The 17,236-nt window shown below is 51.5% G+C and overlaps 8 protein-coding genes across 8 annotated transcripts; 6 read left to right on the forward strand and 2 right to left on the reverse strand.

Annotated features, from left to right (window-relative positions):
* Positions 1-319: 319 nt before the first annotated feature.
* Positions 320-1,141, forward strand: UREG_01061 (uncharacterized protein; the record flags this gene model as incomplete). The annotated part of the gene is made up of 3 exons (XM_002541499.1): positions 320-447; positions 801-837; positions 1,019-1,141. The coding sequence occupies 3 exons, from the start codon at positions 320-322 to the stop codon at positions 1,139-1,141; spliced, it is 288 nt and encodes a 95-aa protein (XP_002541545.1).
* A 1,007-nt stretch (positions 1,142-2,148) lies between these two features.
* On the forward strand, positions 2,149-4,181 carry UREG_01062 (uncharacterized protein; the record flags this gene model as incomplete). Its single annotated transcript, XM_002541500.1, has 2 exons — positions 2,149-2,355; positions 2,424-4,181. The coding sequence occupies 2 exons, from the start codon at positions 2,149-2,151 to the stop codon at positions 4,179-4,181; spliced, it is 1,965 nt and encodes a 654-aa protein (XP_002541546.1).
* Positions 4,182-5,366: 1,185 nt separating this feature from the next.
* On the reverse strand, positions 5,367-5,777 carry UREG_01063 (uncharacterized protein; the record flags this gene model as incomplete). The annotated part of the gene is made up of 2 exons (XM_002541501.1): positions 5,367-5,507; positions 5,652-5,777. The coding sequence occupies 2 exons, from the start codon at positions 5,775-5,777 to the stop codon at positions 5,367-5,369; spliced, it is 267 nt and encodes an 88-aa protein (XP_002541547.1).
* A 1,154-nt stretch (positions 5,778-6,931) lies between these two features.
* UREG_01064 (uncharacterized protein) lies at positions 6,932-7,859 on the forward strand (the record flags this gene model as incomplete). The annotated part of the gene is made up of 2 exons (XM_002541502.1): positions 6,932-7,378; positions 7,461-7,859. The coding sequence occupies 2 exons, from the start codon at positions 6,932-6,934 to the stop codon at positions 7,857-7,859; spliced, it is 846 nt and encodes a 281-aa protein (XP_002541548.1).
* A 485-nt stretch (positions 7,860-8,344) lies between these two features.
* On the forward strand, positions 8,345-9,337 carry UREG_01065 (proteasome component PRE2; the record flags this gene model as incomplete). Its single annotated transcript, XM_002541503.1, has 3 exons — positions 8,345-8,476; positions 8,544-8,765; positions 8,840-9,337. The coding sequence occupies 3 exons, from the start codon at positions 8,345-8,347 to the stop codon at positions 9,335-9,337; spliced, it is 852 nt and encodes a 283-aa protein (XP_002541549.1).
* A 368-nt stretch (positions 9,338-9,705) lies between these two features.
* Positions 9,706-13,512, reverse strand: UREG_01066 (DNA-directed RNA polymerase I polypeptide 2; the record flags this gene model as incomplete). The annotated part of the gene is made up of 2 exons (XM_002541504.1): positions 9,706-12,939; positions 13,015-13,512. The coding sequence occupies 2 exons, from the start codon at positions 13,510-13,512 to the stop codon at positions 9,706-9,708; spliced, it is 3,732 nt and encodes a 1,243-aa protein (XP_002541550.1).
* A 1,421-nt stretch (positions 13,513-14,933) lies between these two features.
* On the forward strand, positions 14,934-15,685 carry UREG_01067 (uncharacterized protein; the record flags this gene model as incomplete). The annotated part of the gene is made up of 4 exons (XM_002541505.1): positions 14,934-14,996; positions 15,046-15,065; positions 15,268-15,339; positions 15,412-15,685. The coding sequence occupies 4 exons, from the start codon at positions 14,934-14,936 to the stop codon at positions 15,683-15,685; spliced, it is 429 nt and encodes a 142-aa protein (XP_002541551.1).
* A 794-nt stretch (positions 15,686-16,479) lies between these two features.
* Positions 16,480-17,049, forward strand: UREG_01068 (uncharacterized protein; the record flags this gene model as incomplete). Its single annotated transcript, XM_002541506.1, has 3 exons — positions 16,480-16,502; positions 16,552-16,668; positions 16,725-17,049. 3 exons carry the CDS (start codon positions 16,480-16,482, stop codon positions 17,047-17,049), a joined length of 465 nt encoding a protein of 154 aa, XP_002541552.1.
* Positions 17,050-17,236: the final 187 nt, after the last annotated feature.

Consider the following 17,236-nt stretch of genomic DNA (forward strand, 5'->3'; position numbering starts at 1 on the left):
CCATGCCACAGTCATATTGTCATGCCTCAAACGCTATATAAAAGCACATGCCCTGTGGTGGAAGACAGTGAGAAACCCTAGAGCCACACAAAGCGAGCAGTTGAAGCTACGGTACAGAATGTAAGTGTAGATCGTCATGAGAGAATGCAGCATGCACGTACATACCTGCAAGTCCCCGCTAACCGTTTTGCAGTCGTCCTGGGATTGAACCGAACCGAGACGTATCCCCTTACCATAATTCCTCAACACAAGAAATCCGTCAAATCGCCCAAACTCCAGCATGAAGCTCTCCTTGATCTTTGCCCTTCCGTTCGCCACAATGGCACTTGCTATCCCGTTCCAAGCGGCGGATTCGGAGCCAAGTCCCAAACCGGCAGGCGACTTTTGCCATCCATGCAATCAGCCAGGCGGTGGATTCCAGTCCTGCTACAATTCCCAAGCCGACAAGTGGGTTATCCGCCTTTGCTAGGAGAACATGATGGTTTATTTTGGGGCACGTTGCTCTTTGCCTTTACGACATTCCCCTGTATTTGGCGCCACTCGTTTCCCACGGTGGGATAGATTTTGGGATAGAAGAAACCGGCTGGCATCGATGACATTTGAAGAGTATGAAGCTATCGGGCCTATGATCAAATAGGCCCCAGTTTTCGAGTCTTATAGTTGTGGAGAGGTAGCAGAACAAGTATGGATTGGTAGTTTAATCCACAGGGTCACACTGGAAAGCCAGTGTTGATAGAACGACTAGTTCCAATGGTAGACAATATTACTGAGATAATACCCAACTTTAACGGTGCGGTTAGTCGGCTTAGCTGGTTAAATAACACTGTGCTATCCAAGGTGTGACTTGTAGATTTAGCCGGGGGGTACCTCCTTGAGGCCCTCGAGCAGTCGGCTCCACGTATATCGATAGCATGTGCAGTTTAACTGGCTATTGAGCGAACCCCGATAAGTTCTATGCGTCACTCGGCTGTCTCAAATGCGATTTCGAAAGTTTGAAGATCATGATATAGCTGCACAGAACACCTATCATCGCCACAAAGCTGACAAGCCCCCAGACGATATTGACACGGTCCTGAGTACTGACAGCGTCCCATCCTTCGAACTCTTGCATGATCAGGAACAGTCGATGTATATTAAGTAGCATTGACGGGAGGCAAAAGCTAAGCAAGATCCATTCCTTTTTGCCTAGCCGGTCTGCACTATGTTAGCAGTTAGAAATTCGTCCTGAAAGCTAGTGAGCTTACTTGCGTTGCCGCCGCCAGATCTATCATCCAGCTTAGTGTTCGTGGCATTATCTATTCTCTCTACCACATTTCAGTAAGACTGGCATTCCTTGAGATCTTTCTAGGAAGCAGGAATAGTACCCAAATGAGGTTTAGCTAATTCCTTCTCATTCTGCTCGAATGAAGGGTAGTAGGGGCTCAAAACCATCGAGATAAGTGATGGTAGAATAAACACGATAATCAAACGCAATTAATCGATCGTAGAAACTTGATATTATCGATCAAGCAAATGAAAAATGGACAGCCTTGCTGAAAGAGCTGTCGACATTATGGGCGTAGTTCCAGTGGCCAGCACCGCCTCTTTCGTCGAGTCTTACGAAGACGAATAACCGGACAGAAGCCAAATGTCCGCTAGTTCATTAAGCCCTACTCAGGAGCAACTCCTAAGTACGATAGTTCAGAGACCAAGCTGGCATTACCCTGATTCCATATTGAATCGATGATGGATTGTGGTAAGAATCTCCGTCTCGTCCAATCATGACTAAGCACCTTGGCGCAGAGGTTTGTGATAGCTTGGCACCACGTGATAGCTTCCCTGCCGCGACTTTTGCGAAAGAACAAACGCGGCGAGCAACTTGGGAATTCGGCGATCTGCTCACCTTCTGAGTCTTTGCATCATTACTCAATTGCCAGCCTCCAACTTCTCCGCTGTCAGCAGCTCCAGGCGCATACTCTGTGAATGAGCCGCCAAAATCCTGCCGCCAGAATGCAGGACCCAGCCGGGGGTGTGCCGCAACAGCTGGTGAGTTTCTTGAACTGCTGTCTACTGTCATTCGCAAAGGGTCCGGTCCATTGATGTGTTTTCTAGTTGCCACACATGCACCTTGTTTCAAGCTATAGATATCCTTCGATGGCCAATCTTACCATGGAAACTGCCGTGGATTACCTTCTGTCAGCACCCAAGGTTGTTAGAGAGCTGCAGCCGATGCACTGGATGTTCCTTGATGCGCCTCCAGATGGGACAGTCATGCTCGCCTGGCAACCTCTAAATCACCTAGGCACAAATTTCGCGAGTGATGGCTACGTGTGGGGAGATGCAGAGCAGGTCTACACGACTGAGGCGCGGGGATATGTATGGAGCTCCCACCACCCGAATCATCTTTCCCATATCAAGCAGGCCAGTGCTAATTCAAATGACAGACTGTTGAAATGTGGCTCCATCGCTGCGGCTACCATCCACCTCATGAAAGCGTCGCTACCCATGCTCGAAGACGATTTCGACTGACCCCTTCGAAAACGCCAAACCCGAACTTTCCTCCACCTGACCCGTCTCTTTGGATTATTCACTACTCCAAGGCGCCCTCTATTGATCAGATCCCGGTTACTCATATTGCTGTTCCTCCAGCAATCCATAACGTTCTCGCTCAACGCCGGTTCCTTCAGAGCCAAGGCCAGCTGGCACGAAAGGAATTTATGCTCCATGACCGCAACAGTTGGCCCAGTATCAACCTTCCACCTCAAGTAGGGCAACAGCCGTATGCGCAACCCAATCACTACGCCCAACAATACATGACGCGCCCACCTCAAGCTCCATTCTTCCAACCCCCTCCAGCTGCACCCATGCAGGTTGCGTCGGCTAAAGTTCCTCGGGGGCACAGGGCCAGTGGATCCACTGCTATTGCGGCCGGGGCGCTTCCAGACTTCTCTTTAGAAGACGAGGAGGTATCAACAGGAGATTTTCTTGATAATATCACGCCACGAGAGATTAGTCGTTTAAGATATCGCCATAACCACGAATGGATGGAAGAAATATTTGATTCGCCTTACCGGATAAGTCAGATTTTACCAGTGGGGCTGGGTCTTGGCCGAAAGGGTGAATTAGAATCTCTTACAAAGGGATATTTGGAAGCGCCGACTGGGCCTTCACCTCCTAGCGCAGAGGCCGATGCTGCAATTGGAAAATTGGAACCCGAAAAACTAGAGGAGTTTACTAGTGCCGTTACCAAGAAGGTGGCTGATGTGACCGCTGAAATAGAGACACTCAAAAAACGGCATGCGAAACGACTTGAAAAAATCAAACACCTATCCGCTTTGAAAGAAGGAGAAATACAGCTACGCGACGCTTATGTTGACCCATCCAATGCAGGCACAGAGTTTTGGCGGATTGAAGACCGGTTAAGACCCATTATTGTCAAAGAAGATGGAATGCAGGTTGAATATCATGAGGCCAAGCCAAAGACCAAAGTTTCTGATATTGCTACGGAAGTCCAAAAAGCTTGGGGTGAACCAATCGTCCCTTTGAAGGAAGTTATTTGTGTGGACAAAGGCGGATTCCAGGAGCCGGCTCAAGAGCCCCCAAAAATGACGCCTCATGCTGCAGATACGGCGATGGAAAACACAGACATGTCGAAGATGACTACGTCGCCTGCAGCAGTACCTCAATTCGTAGCGGGGACGCAAGGAGGGCCAGCGCCAGCAGGATCAATGCCAGGCGCCGGCAACGCACCACAGGGCGGCGTCCAACCCAGTGCTCAAACGGGCGGAGACATTGACATGGGCGGCGTGGATGACGGTCAGGCGCGCCAAACAGCTGATCAGCTAGGAGAAGATTGGGTCATCGTGAATAACAAAGATGCAAAGGCGTCAAAGGGTGTTAGCCCGAAAGTCAACCCAGCTCGAGCCGGCGGACAGTCAGCGCCCACAGGCACTCCCGGGAAAGGAATAGAGGGCTCTACGCCTGGAAATAACGCCAGCCTTGAGGCGCCCGAAGTCCTAGAAACGAGCAATTTTGAAGACGCGGCGAGCTTTAGCCATATTGATTCGGCTGGCGAAGCGCTGGCGGCCTATGATGAGAACAGCGGGCTGGATTTGGGAGGGCTGGACAATTCGGCGTTTGGCGACGCGTTCCATGCGTCCGAGGGAGAGCATCAGCATCACGACACTGAAGACATTTCGTAAGACAGCCATGAGACGGGGGGTGTAATGTGGCGTACTGCGTTTCTTCTGTCCCACTAAGAATGGAGTCGGGTGTATCTCTCCAAGGTTCGGGAAGCGGTGGGCTACTGGGATAGGAATTCAAGTATTCACATCTGATCCTTTGACTGTGCACCGTCCGCGTCCAAACAGGAAAGAAACCCGACAAGCCACAGGATGGAGTGCCAAGCCCACGCTGCGGGTCTCCTGCATTAGCGCCCGCCGGTGCAGCGCCAATCAGCCACACAAACCTGCCAAACGGGAGCATCGCGAAACACCAACACTTCGGACGACACGCCAGCCCAATCGGCGGCACAGCTCGACTGCCTGGAGCGCAACTGTCAGGCAGATGGATTTGGTGCGGATGATCAGATCGGGTCTAGGGGCGTGTGTTCCATGCGCGCAGTGGACAAGGCTGCATGATGACATCATCTGATCGAGCCGTCAGGAGATCCGATGCAGAAGCCATCAAAACGGTTCGTGGCTTTGATCTTATCTGCAAGATCGCGCGGGCAGACAAGCGCATTTGACAGCTTCCTGGAGCCGTTCCGAGTGGAACAGCCAAAAAGCTCAGTGTTTCGACCTTCCATTTCTCTCTCTTTCTCTCCAGGCAGTAAGGCGTCTCGAGGACGCAGCGCCGTTTTTTTGAACAGGCAGACCTCTTGATTTTCTCGACTCTTGCTCTGAATAATGAGCACAGCAATTATTATGCCTTGAGAACGTGAGCTAGGCTGTGCTCATCCATCGGATTCCTGACATCATGCGTGCCTGGCACACTCCTATAAATTCTCCCTTCTCCCGTACCTTTTCTTCTCTTTTTTTTCCTTCATACACCATCAACAATAAGTCTTTTGAGTCGATCATCTGAGGAACTACTTCTCTTTTTACCACTGCACTCTGAATAAATTGTCAGCTCAACCAAGTCAAGTTACTTATATACCCTTCGCAGCCGCTCAAGAAGTGAAGTCAACAAAGTGACACACCTGTGTCGCGATCGCTAAGTATCTTTCGTATTCTACCACCAGCTGAGAACTTTTCCCTGCTGAATACTTTGCTCCGTCCGGTGATCTGTCCGATCAAGTGAGTGTCCTTCAACCTGAGGATTTTTATTCAGCCACAAGCACCCCTGATCTTCTCCAGACAACAAGGGCTAACATCAAATCATAGCCTTCAAGCAGAGGCCCAGATAAACTCCCCTCTGGGAGCGCCGTCACTCTGTTTGTCCCAGAGTCTCTCGCTTGGTCCTCTCTCAAGTTTGACTTGCACTCGTTTCACCCCAGAAATTTCCCCATCGGCGATATTCTTCTCATTCTGTTTGTTATTTTCTTCGTTGCATTCGGTCTTTGCGCCAACATCCCGACTCCTTCTGAGCCTGAGATCTCACCGGCCCGTGACGAATCCTCAAACATGGACTTGTTCAAGGATATTTACATCGTCCGCCGCACCAAGACATACCGCACCTATACCTTTCGCTGCGTACCCCGTGAGAGAGTTTGCAAGACCCGGCCGACCTGCATTGTCGTCCGACCAGATCCAGACCCGGTCTGCCACTATCGTCGACCGGCTCGGGATTATGGACATTGCCACGCGCGGCCAGCAGCACCACGGCGGAAGCCCACCCGGAACGCAAAGTATGTTGAGATTAGGCCAAAGGGATATGGCTATGGAGACCAATGGAGCTACCCGTGTTGGTGAAAGTTGTCCATCTCATGGAAGGAGAGCCTTGTACGATTGTTTACGTTTTCGATGCCCGTTGATGATTTTTTTTTTTTTTTTTTTGCGGTTTTGGGGATAATGATGGCCCGGTTTCAGTGTTGGCTCAGCTAGTTATTGGGGTGTTTCATGGCGCCTTGTTGGTCTATATGTTTGATCGGTTGATTTTGAACGTCTCCTTTTCATTAGTTTTTGGATCTTGCCTCGGAATGGAACAATGAATTGCAAGATCGTCATGGTTGATGTCGCGTTAAATGCTTTTATATGAATAGCCTATTAATACAAGGTCATTGACAGCCAAATCTTTCTGCACGTCTCCCGCTTCTCGTAGATTGAGCATCCAATGTATCTACATATGTATGTACTGTACGTTTTTTGGTACGTTTTGGTCCTTCAAAGATTGATGTACCATCACGGTACAGTCTCCATTTTAAGCATAACCTTTTTGACTATCTTAGCAACACGGCAACGGAGAAGTTGCAGGAGATGCATTGCCTCTACACTCTCAACCTAATTGAGTTGACGATATAAGGATTAGAAAGGGAGTCTTACTGCTTTGCCGTCTCCTAGCATGTAAGTTTTGTGGCGTCCATGGGTCAACGATGCAAGTCAATTCACTCACACCGCAGAGTTCAGGTAGGAATCCGGTTATCGACACAACTGCATCGCTCGCCCGGCTCAGGCTTCTGGCGATTTATATCTCTCGCTGTCCATGACGTCAAGAGAGCCTGACGGCCAATATGGCCACCTGCCGTCATCGAACGAAGCCAAACAGCCCGGATGGAAGCTCCCGGGAAAGCGCAAGCTGGATATTCCACTTTTCTCCTCTTCTCGATTCTTGAAGCAGTTGATGCGAGATCAGTAACAGCAGCTGTTTATCGATAGATCAGGACAAAAGCGGACAAAATGTGGGCTGCTCCCAAAGAATCAATTGCAGATGATGCGGGCTGACTCCAATTTTTCAAACCAGGAATCGTGGAAAGAGAGGGGCCCCGGAGCCTCGACCGAGGCATCGGTTCACCATGGCTACACTCCGTGGAGAGCGACAGCCAGAGATCAGCAAGAAGCTCTTTAAGATGATCAAGACGGAGAACCACATCATCGATGCCTACGAATCTGCAGGGCGAGACCGGATCTCCGTGGCATCTCAATTGTCCGAATGGGGCGAGTCGACAGGAGATGCTGCCATCTCTGACCTGTCGGACAAGCTGGGCGTCGTTCTCGCCGAGATTGGGGAGCAGGAAGACAATTATGCTCAGAATCTAGAAGACTCTCGCAATGTTTTGAAGCATATTCGAAACACGGAGAGCTCCGTCCAGCCTGCTCGTGACCACAAGGCAAAGCTCATTGATGAGATTCACAAGAACAAGCAGCGGGATCCCGGCAGCTCCAAGGTAACTACGTTGGAGCAAGAGCTTGTCAGGGCAGAGGCTCAGGCCCTGGTTGCTGAGGCACAGTTGACCAATATGGTAAACCCCCCCCAATGATCTATCAACCCCGGTTCCAATTACGCTAGAGGATGTGACTGACAAGGTCTGCTTTGCTGGACAGACACGGCAAAAGTTCAAAGAGTCCTACGACATGCAACTGGCGGCCACGATTGAAAGGGCTGAGAAACAGTTGATACTCGCTCGGCATGGACGCAGAATCCTGAATCTGCTCGATGACACCCCGTTGGTGCCGGGCGAGGCACGTAAGCCTTACGAAGCAACAGAGCAAGGAAAGCAAGTCCTTGAGGAAGCAGAACAGGAGTTGCGCTCGTGGGAGCCTAGTATGGAGCCGGTCACGTCGTCTGCCGGAGGAGTCGGGGCTGGAATGCTCCCAACCCAACCCCGAGAGCAGGCGGCGAATGGAGATTATACTGACGGCGGGCGAGAGGAGATCACGTACGAGAAGGAGACGTTGACTGTTAACGAGCCTGGAGGAGCTGGAACACACATTGCGTCCTGATTGATATGGCTGGAAGTCTGCGGATACTCCATCTCTTCGCGTTCATTGAAGTAATACACACGGGGAAACCCGCTGGTAACTGAAGTCCGAGTTCAATTTCGGTGCCTTCAAACCTGGGAAATGGTCGGTTTCTGTGCAAAAATGTAGCTTAACTCTAGTATGGTTGAGCCTTAATAGCTTGTAATGCTTTCTCATATGATCAGGATGTATCCTTCAATCCAGATTTCCACTTCCAAGCATCAATATTCTCTCTGTGTCAATCGTTGTCTTCCTTCCTTGCCCCTTGCTGCCGCCGATGTTTTGATAGAGAGGCTTACATAATCAGGCGCCAGCACGACCACGAAGCTCCGTCAATGAAGCTCTTCGATCAAACCAACATCGCTGTCCAAAGCTCCCACGGCATTCTCTCTGTACACTACCTATATACTGCAGTCTCTGTTGCTCTCTGTCTTGTCTCTTAGCCTTCATTTCCGACTGCCCTACAAATGGACGCCATAGTTGCTCAGTACTCGCGGTCGCACTGCCAGGAGCAGGCCTTCAACCAGCAAGATGACCAGGAAATCGTGACACTGCTTCCTCCCCTCTCACTGAGATTCGATTTACCTCCCATTTCTCAGGTAATACCAGATCATCTCACATCCAAGCTTCCCAGGTCCCGTTTCGTTCTAACGCCCGCTGGATTAGCCCGCTTCATTCCTCCGAGCGATGACAGACGACCACGCCAATCCCAACTGCCCAATCAAGCTTGCCCACGGAACCACGACCCTTGCTTTTCGATTCAAGGGCGGAATCATCGTCGCTACGGATTCCAGAGCCACTGCAGGGAACTGGATTGCGAGTCAAACGGTGAAGAAGGTCATCGAAATCAATAGCTGCTTGCTAGGGACTATGGCTGGTGGTGCTGCTGTATGCTTTTTGAGTCACGACCTAACGGGGGGGAAATAATGAAATGAGTTTCGCTGACTAGCTTGACTCTACAGGATTGTCAATACTGGCTCGCATATCTCGGCATGCTCTGCCGACTTCACGAACTCCGCCATAAGCGCCGAATCTCTGTTGCCGCAGCATCCAAGCTTCTTGCGAACCTCGTCTACAATTACAAGGGGATGGGCTTGAGTATGGGTACGATGTGCGCCGGTGTAACTCCGCAAGAAGGCCCGGCTTTGTATTACATTGACTCGGATGGAACGCGATTGGCAGGCAATCTCTTCTGTGTTGGATCCGGCCAGACATTCGCCTACGGTGTGCTGGATGCGGAATACAGATACGACTTGACTGAGGAGGAGGCGTTGAGTCTGGGACGCAGGAGCATCCTGGCCGCCATGCATCGTGATGCTTATTCCGGAGGCTCTGTCAATCTGTACCACGTGAAGGAGGAAGGATGGGTGAAGCATGGTTTCAGCGATATGAACCCCATATTCTGGAAGGAGAAATTAGAGACTGGCGAGTTCTCCAATGTTCCCATGAAATTAGAATGATTTGCTTTGTTTTAGGAGCATGGGATAACAGATACGTATCATTTTTTTTTTTTTTTTTTTTTTTTCGTTTTGTCATGTTCGGGGACTTGTCCCCCTATCAAACTTCGGTTCTCGATGAGGATAGGCGCATAAATGAGTTGTAAGACTGGGTTAACTGTAGACTACGAGGGCTCGTTTGGCTAATATGCTCATCTTCTCACTTATGGGGTCTTTGCAAGACATTGCACAGAACGATCAAAGATAACTTTGGAACGTATAAAAATCATTGCCCTAATTCAAGACTCGAATAGACTCATCCATATTGCGCCTTTTCACGCCTCCTTGTGTGGGATGCCCTAATCTGATCACTTTTTTGCAAACCCCCTTTATTAATTATCAACATGAAATTTCATCCTCACCCCCATCGCCGCCAGCTCAACATCCAGATACTTCAACACCCCCGGCACCGCCACAACAGTCGTCTGATCGCCGCCAACAAATCTCCTCCCCGACCCATCTTCCCACACTTCAGCGCGCGGATCGTCAAACACCGCGTCCCGCGCACACCTCCTGCACCGGACAATCCCCGACAAGCCGCCCAACGCGCTCACGCCGCCCGTCGGCTTCGCGACCGCCACGCTGCTCGACTTGACCACGGCCTCCATGGCGGGATTCTTATGCGGCGAAAGCAGCTGCGAGACCGCGACCTGCGTCGACAGGAACGAGCCGCACGTCCGGCACAGCCAGGCGCGCGTCGAATCGGAGCAGTTCATCAGGCGGTCCTGGAGCAAAAACGCCGCGCCGTGGGCGAGCAGCGCGTCGCGCTCCATCTCGCCGACACGGATGCCGCCGCCCTTGGCGCGGCCCTTGACGGGCTGGCCCGTCAGCGCGTTCACGGGGCCGGTGGTGCGGACTTGGAATTTGTCGTTGACCATGTGGCGTAGTCGCTGGTAGTAGACGACGCCGAGGTAGATGTCTGCGGCGAACTCGCGGCCCGTGACGCCCGAGTACATGGGCTCGTTGCCGTGGAAGTTGTAGCCGGCTTTGCGGAGCTGTTCGCCAAAGTGGTCGCCCGCCGTGTACTCCTCGGAGAACTGAAAGGGCGTGCAGTCCTGCGCGAGGCCGTGGAGGGCGCCCGCTTTGCCGGCGAGGGATTCGACAAACATGCCGATTGTCATGCGAGATGGGAACGCGTGGGGGTTGATGATGATGTCGGGCTGGATACCGGATTCCGAGAATGGCATGTCGACAGCGGGCCAGAGCTGCGAGCATACACCTTTTTGGCCGTGGCGAGAGGAGAATTTGTCTCCGATAATCGGCTTACGGGGGATGCGATATTTGATGCTGATAGCTTGACAAGGCTCATTGCCTGTTTCGGAACCAAGGATTCGGATGCTGTCGATGTAGCCCTCTTCGGCGTCCTTGTATTTGAGGAAATGCGTCTCCTTGTCCACATTGAGGTACGTCTCCGCAGCCGGGTCATACTGGACTGTGTGCCATGCTGCAACCAGGTCGCCGTCCTTCACCCTTCCTCCAACGTGAGGCAAGCCGTCTTCGCCAAGTTGGTTGCGCCATTCAGCCTTGACAAGTCCTCCTGGTGCAAATCCAAATAGCTTCTTGATTTCGCGTTTCGACTTGCCGCGACCACGCGCCTCTTTATCGTCAAGTGGGTAGATTTTTGTTTTGTAGATTGTTCCATACCCAAAACCACGTTCATGCGCTGATTTGTTGATGATCATAGCGTCGTCCATGTCGTAGCCCGTATATGAAATAACAGCTACGACGGCGTTCATTCCATTAGGGAAGTTGTCCAAGCCATAGGCGTTGTATAGCGGAGGTCGGGCAATTGGCGTCTGGCCAGTCTGCAGTTTGTAGAGTTTGTTGTCTGTTCGATAATCTATCGATGTTCCAGGCGTACCCATTGCTTGTTTACCCATCTGGCACTGGTACATGTTACGCGGTGACTGGTTGAAATCGGAGAATGGAGTCATATTGGCGAGAATCGAGAGGATATGGGTCGGGTCAAATTCAACATGGGTGGAGATGCCTGACATGATATCGGAGGGTACACATGCAATCTCCATAAACGGTTGCTCGAAAGGACCAACGTAGTCTAACTTGTCTAGTGGCAAGTATTTCACGGGTCTGTACATTCGCGCACATTGAGAGAAGAGATAGACCCCGGGATATTGACCACCGTTCGAGTTGGGAACATAGCCCACCTCAAGCTCAACAGGGATCTTCGGATGTCCCTCGACTTTCCAATGTCGAAGGGTATCGGAGATCACGCGAGCTTGCTTGGGGGAGCAATATCCGACTATCCTGCCGTCCAACGATACGGCAACACTCTCTTCTGTCGAAGAGGAGGACTCGGAGCCAACTCCAAGGATTGATAGCACCTCAGGGACGCCGGCGACGTTCAAATTGCTCGTTGCTATTAAACACTTGTGGGCAAGATGGTTCAAAAGACCACAGGGACTGCCGTCAGGAGTATGCACCGGGCACAGGAAACCCCAACTTTCCGGTAGAAGCTTTCGAACCGTGGTTGTCTTCAGCTGGGCAAAGAAACTACCTCTATGGATCATGCGGAAGTGACTGATGAATCGGTAAAAGTTGATCTTTTCGGCCATGATAGTGTACCCGGATGGCTGCTGGAGATCAAGCCCGGTAGGACTGACAAGATTTCCGGTCGATAAGAAGTATTCCAAAGCTCCACCGATGTTTTCATTGGTCCTGGCGACTATGCGACTAATGAAATCCTTCTCGAATCTCGCGTCAGTAAACGGCAGGCCTAGGTTCTTGTTACTCCAGTCCCGTGCTATAGGCCCGATGGAGCGCAGCCATTCCTCCAGACGTTCCTTGAGGATCATTCCGTACAGGAAACCTCCGAGTAAGACTTCCTGGTTGGAGACAGCATCAGGATTGTCAGGCGCACAGTCGCCGGCCACTAGAGTGTAAAGCTTTCGAATAATGAAGAGGATCATATTGAATTTGTCGTTGTCTTGAGACTCGGTAACGTTTTGATTCCCAAGATGGGGGAGCACGATTTTGCGGAGGAATTCAGTGCCAACGTCCTCATCTGGCACATTCTCCGACATGCCTAGGACGTATCTGAACTTCTCGCCCAAGTAAGCTCGGCATTTGGATCTGGAATGGACTCCGTAGGCCTTGTAAGTTCGTAGAAGCAGCTCCATGCGGTCTGTGACAAAAGTGTTTTTCATTCCCAACGAACCCTCTCGTCCGACCAGGCGCTCAAAGATTTCTCGGTCGTTGGTCTCAATCAGAGCCTTCAGGATCATCACAACTGGGACGAGGTATTCATTCTTCCTCCAAGAGAATCTGAACGTGACGTTGCCGTCGCTGAGATAATGAAGGACGTTTGTCTGAGACGTCTGATCCGGTCTGACAGATCGAATCTGCACACCGTACTTGGTATAAGTGGCCCCACGTTTGGTAAAGGAGTTTCGAATAATGGCCATTGGGAAATTTCTTCGCGACACGATCAACATTCGGATGAGCTTCTCGTTGCCGTTGACGATGAAGTATCCGCCTAATTCCTCGGATTCTTCCTTGCGTTCCACCAATTGAGACGGCGAGAGCTTTTCCAGGTGGCATCTATTTGTCTGCAGAGTTGAGAAGGGGATTCAATTAGCTTGTCCGGATTATCTATCGGGTTCAATTGAGGCCAGACTGCTCACCCGTAGCATAATGGGAACCTGGCCCAATTCCCGAACAGACTCTTTCCAATCCCCATTGTTGACTTTGTACTCGACTCTCGCCCTCAACCTGCCACGATATGTGGCGTGTCTCTCGCGACATTCCGCGGGGAAAATCTCACGGTTCCGAGGGCTGAACTTGTTCGAAGCCGGCAGCACCGCTTTCTCCAAGAACAACTCCGTGATGCGCACACTCAGCCTGTTCCTTCGCGGAGCTTTTTTACCTTCCTCCCGCCTTGCCCTCCTTAGCTCCGGGGTCTCTGGAACACCGTCGAGGAAGGTCTTGGTGCCAATGTCTTTTAGCGCAGCTTCGAGGACCTTGCCGTCGTCGAAGAGGGCGTTGAAGGAATCGATATGGGGCCGCACGGCAGCCGCTAGCATGGGGTACGCGGTATGGTCCTTTGGCGGGTTTCGGAACAGCCGTTCTCGCCTGAGAGTGTCGTACTGGACGGACCAGTCTGTTTTGGTGGAAGACGCCATGCTTGCTTGGAGGAAGATATCAATTTGCGATTAGCGGCGCAACGACGCACTCTTGTCCATATCACCAGGCAGCCAAGCGACAATCAACGCACGAGCTTGCAATTCAAAAAGGGACCGAATGTCCGTCGTCGCAGCTGGAATCGTTGCTTCGAAGCTCGAAATATTTTCTTGCGGAAGTATATTGCCCCGTTCCGATGGTATGATTACTAAGCGTTGAGTGTCCATCCGGATTCCACAAAGGGCAAAGATAGTAGAATAGTTGCGGATCAGTGTGCTTGACATGATTCCCGTGCGGCTGTGGCATTGCTATGGGAGAGTTGTGGCAATGGAGCTTAGGTGTAGATACTAGACGTAGATATAAACAAGCCGTATTGATGCAACATACACTCATGTCCCAGCGGTGATTTTGTGATTCTCTTTAGTTCCATCAATTAGTTAACTAGCGCCGGGAAGATCCCTGTGAATCCAAAGACGCGAACCGCAGGACAGACAGCAAGAAACATCCGAACCCGAAGGCAGTCTGATCCCTCCAAGTGCCCTTGATCCCTAACCCCCCGACCCCTTTTAGCCGCCAGTTTCGTTGCACCGAGCGTCCACACCCGCTGTCCGCCAGCAACAGGAAAAGAAACGGATGGCCAGTCTGGTCATGTGTGCATGCACATCCCGGCTGCCTACAGCATAACTTTCCCCAGGTTTCTACTTCTCCCCCTTGCTGGTAGTTCGTTTCTCTGGGATTTCCATTCTCGCGCTGTGTTTTCCTTTTTTTGCTGCCAGTCAGCTAAGACTAACTAATAGCCAACTCTCGGTGATTTACACTGTCAGCCTTGGTTGATTTACTTTTTTTTGTTGCATGGTTTCCAAGCTGTATGCGACCTTTTGAATAGCGTGCGCACTTTTGCACCTCGGACGCCACAACACTTTTCTTGAGAAGCGTTGACTTGAGGAAAAAACAAAAATTCAGAGCAAACTGGAACAAGCATCTCTTTTCTCTTCACCGACTCAACTCCAGCAGAAATAAACAAAAACACCCCTGTGTCACCATCTCGACTCTCTCTCTCTCTCTCCCTTTCTCTTTCTCCATCTCCCCGCTTCCTTGTCGCTGGGCCAGAAACTATACTCGAATTTTCCATCATTGGACCGGTTTCGCGGGGCCCTTGTGCTTGATATTTCCTCCTGATTTCTCAAAGAACACCGGGTGCATCTGGTGGGAGCCGGGGTTGGGATGGGGAGCTTTTTTAGAGTCATCTATGACTGGTTGCTCAGGATGTTCTGGTTAGTTGGCTTGTTGTACTTCCGCACCGCACGTTGCCAGCAGACGCAGCTGTGACGGAGGGCAAAAGGGCGTCTGCAAAGGCTTTGGACCAGACGGGACGGGGCGATGGGCTAATCGGTCGCTTTCGTGATCTGCTAGGGCAACCGAGATGGACGTGACGATGGTTGGTCTGCATAACGCGGGCAAATCGTCGTTGCTGCGAGTGTTGGCGGTTAGTATTTTCAAACTCTCACTGGTCCCAGCGCTAACGGTACTACTAGGGAGGTGAATTCGCGATTGAGTATGTGTCTATCCCCGTTGAATGCCGTCCTGGAGGGTGATTCTGGGGCCACAGTGCAAATATTAAAAAAAAAAAAAAACAGTTCGATTCCAACCATCGGCTTCAACACCAAACGAGTGCAAAAGGGCCATGTAACGTTGAAATGGTGAGGGGCGCTGCAAAATCGGAGAGACGGCGGCAGCGACGGCTAACAGCTGAGCAGTTGGGATCTGGGCGGACAGCCCAGGTTCAGACCGATGTGGGAGCGGTACTGCCGTGGAGTGCACGCGATTGTGTAAGTTTTCCGTTCGGCACCAGGGAGAGCTGAAGCGCGGTTGTGTTGGCTAAAGAACGGCGGGGGAAACAGATACATTGTCGACGCGGCGGACCGGGAGGCATTGCCCGTGGCGACGGACGAGCTGCACGAGCTGGTCAGCAAGCCGTCGCTCGACGGCATCCCGCTGCTGGTTCTGGGCAACAAGTCGGATCTGCCCAACAAGCTGTCGGTGGACGAGCTGATCGAGGCGATGGACCTGAAGTCGATCACGCGGCGCGAGGTCAGCTGCTACGGGATCAGCGCCAAAGAGGAAACCAACCTGGACGCGGTGCTGCATTGGTTGATTGCGCGGTCGAGCAAGTGATGGCGAGGTTCTCTCTAGGGCAGTGGCAGTGGTTCCGGCTTTTTCATCTTTTGCATTCGGGTTTGGGAATTTTTCGTCTTTAGTTTGATGGTTAGTTTTGGTCTTGCATTTTTCAACATCATGGTTTTTACGACAGCGGGTTCGTTGAACGTGCTTCCATTTCATACTAGAGCGCTTAATATTCAATGTCAAAAACAGTCAGAAAGAAGAAAAGCCCCAAATCCCGAGGACCTGCCAGCCCTTTTTATCCCATCTCTCTGGCCGATCCACATGCGAGACACACGGACGTTGATGTGCTGGCAGCCGCGACATGCAGCTGTCTCTTTTTTTCCGTTGGCCGGGGAAAATCTCGACAGGGTGAATGCCTGTCTGACCCAAACAGTCGCATACACGTGTCATGGGAAGAGCATGATTGTGGAGGATGGAGGATGCGTGAGGATGATTGTCAATCTACAGCCGGTGATAGATAGTTCTGAGTTGGATGATGGCAAGTTAGTTAGCTAGTCAATTGACTGTGGGATGGCTGTTAACTATTAAAACCGAGTCTTGTTCTAGAGGCTGGGAGATGCTTGAAGCCCAACCCCGCTGGATTCCGAGACTAACTTAGTAAGGCGGGCTGAATTGAGATGACATAAGCATATGCGCAGCCACACTGAGCCACTTTGGTCGTCATTCTGCTAGGAAGAAGAGCATCAAGTCTGGAACTTGAAGTCTTTGATGAACCATCTCTCGTCTCTGTCTCCCATCACTCTCTCACTGCATCACCCTCTCTTGCATCCATCTGAAACTTGAAAATGATCCTCGCGAAACGGAGAGAGTAAGCTGCCCTCTGTGCTTTGCACCCACTGCCTCTAACCTTGCTCTAGATGTTGGACCTACGACAACGGCCGCACCTATCACTGCAGTGTCTGGAGCGACTGGGGCCGCTGGGTCTTTCTCGCAATCCTCATCGCCGGTGCTTTCCTCCTCTTCTTCCTCTTCGCGTGAGTACACCCATCCATCTACCTGGAGCACCCATCTCACCACCCCTCTCTTTAAGATGCATCTCCGCCCGTCGCCGTCGCCGTAGAGGCATGCGGCCCTTCATGGGCACCGGCTGGGTCGCCAACATGGCACCCTACGGCAAGCCAGGAACCCACCCCCCGCCTCCACAGTACCAGCACTACCCGCCTCCCCCGCAGTACACGCCCGCCGGAGGGCCCTACTACCCCGGGCCGGGCTACAATGCCAACCCCCCGCCGAACCAGGGCCAGACCAGCCACCAGCAGACGGGCGTCGAGCTGCAGCCGCCGCAGAATGCGTATCGAGGCGAGAGCGTGTATGGGCCTCCGCCGGATGCTCCAGGGCAGCAGAAGACCGTTTGAAAATTTTAAGCCTAGTTTTGTTCGTTGATACCTCTTTTGCGCGTGACAGAGAAGGGTTGATACCATCTTGTTGATAGCGTGTTGGTCGATTCGGGGTTCTTGCGTTTTTGCTTTGCGTGTATGAATAATATCGTCATGATGTCTGCATTTCTACTCTAGGTATTTAGATCATCGGAGGGTTTAATTG

Source organism: Uncinocarpus reesii, genomic scaffold (assembly GCF_000003515.1).
Source record: "Uncinocarpus reesii 1704 scaffold_1 genomic scaffold, whole genome shotgun sequence".
Classification (NCBI taxonomy): Eukaryota; Fungi; Ascomycota; class Eurotiomycetes; order Onygenales; family Onygenaceae; genus Uncinocarpus; species Uncinocarpus reesii.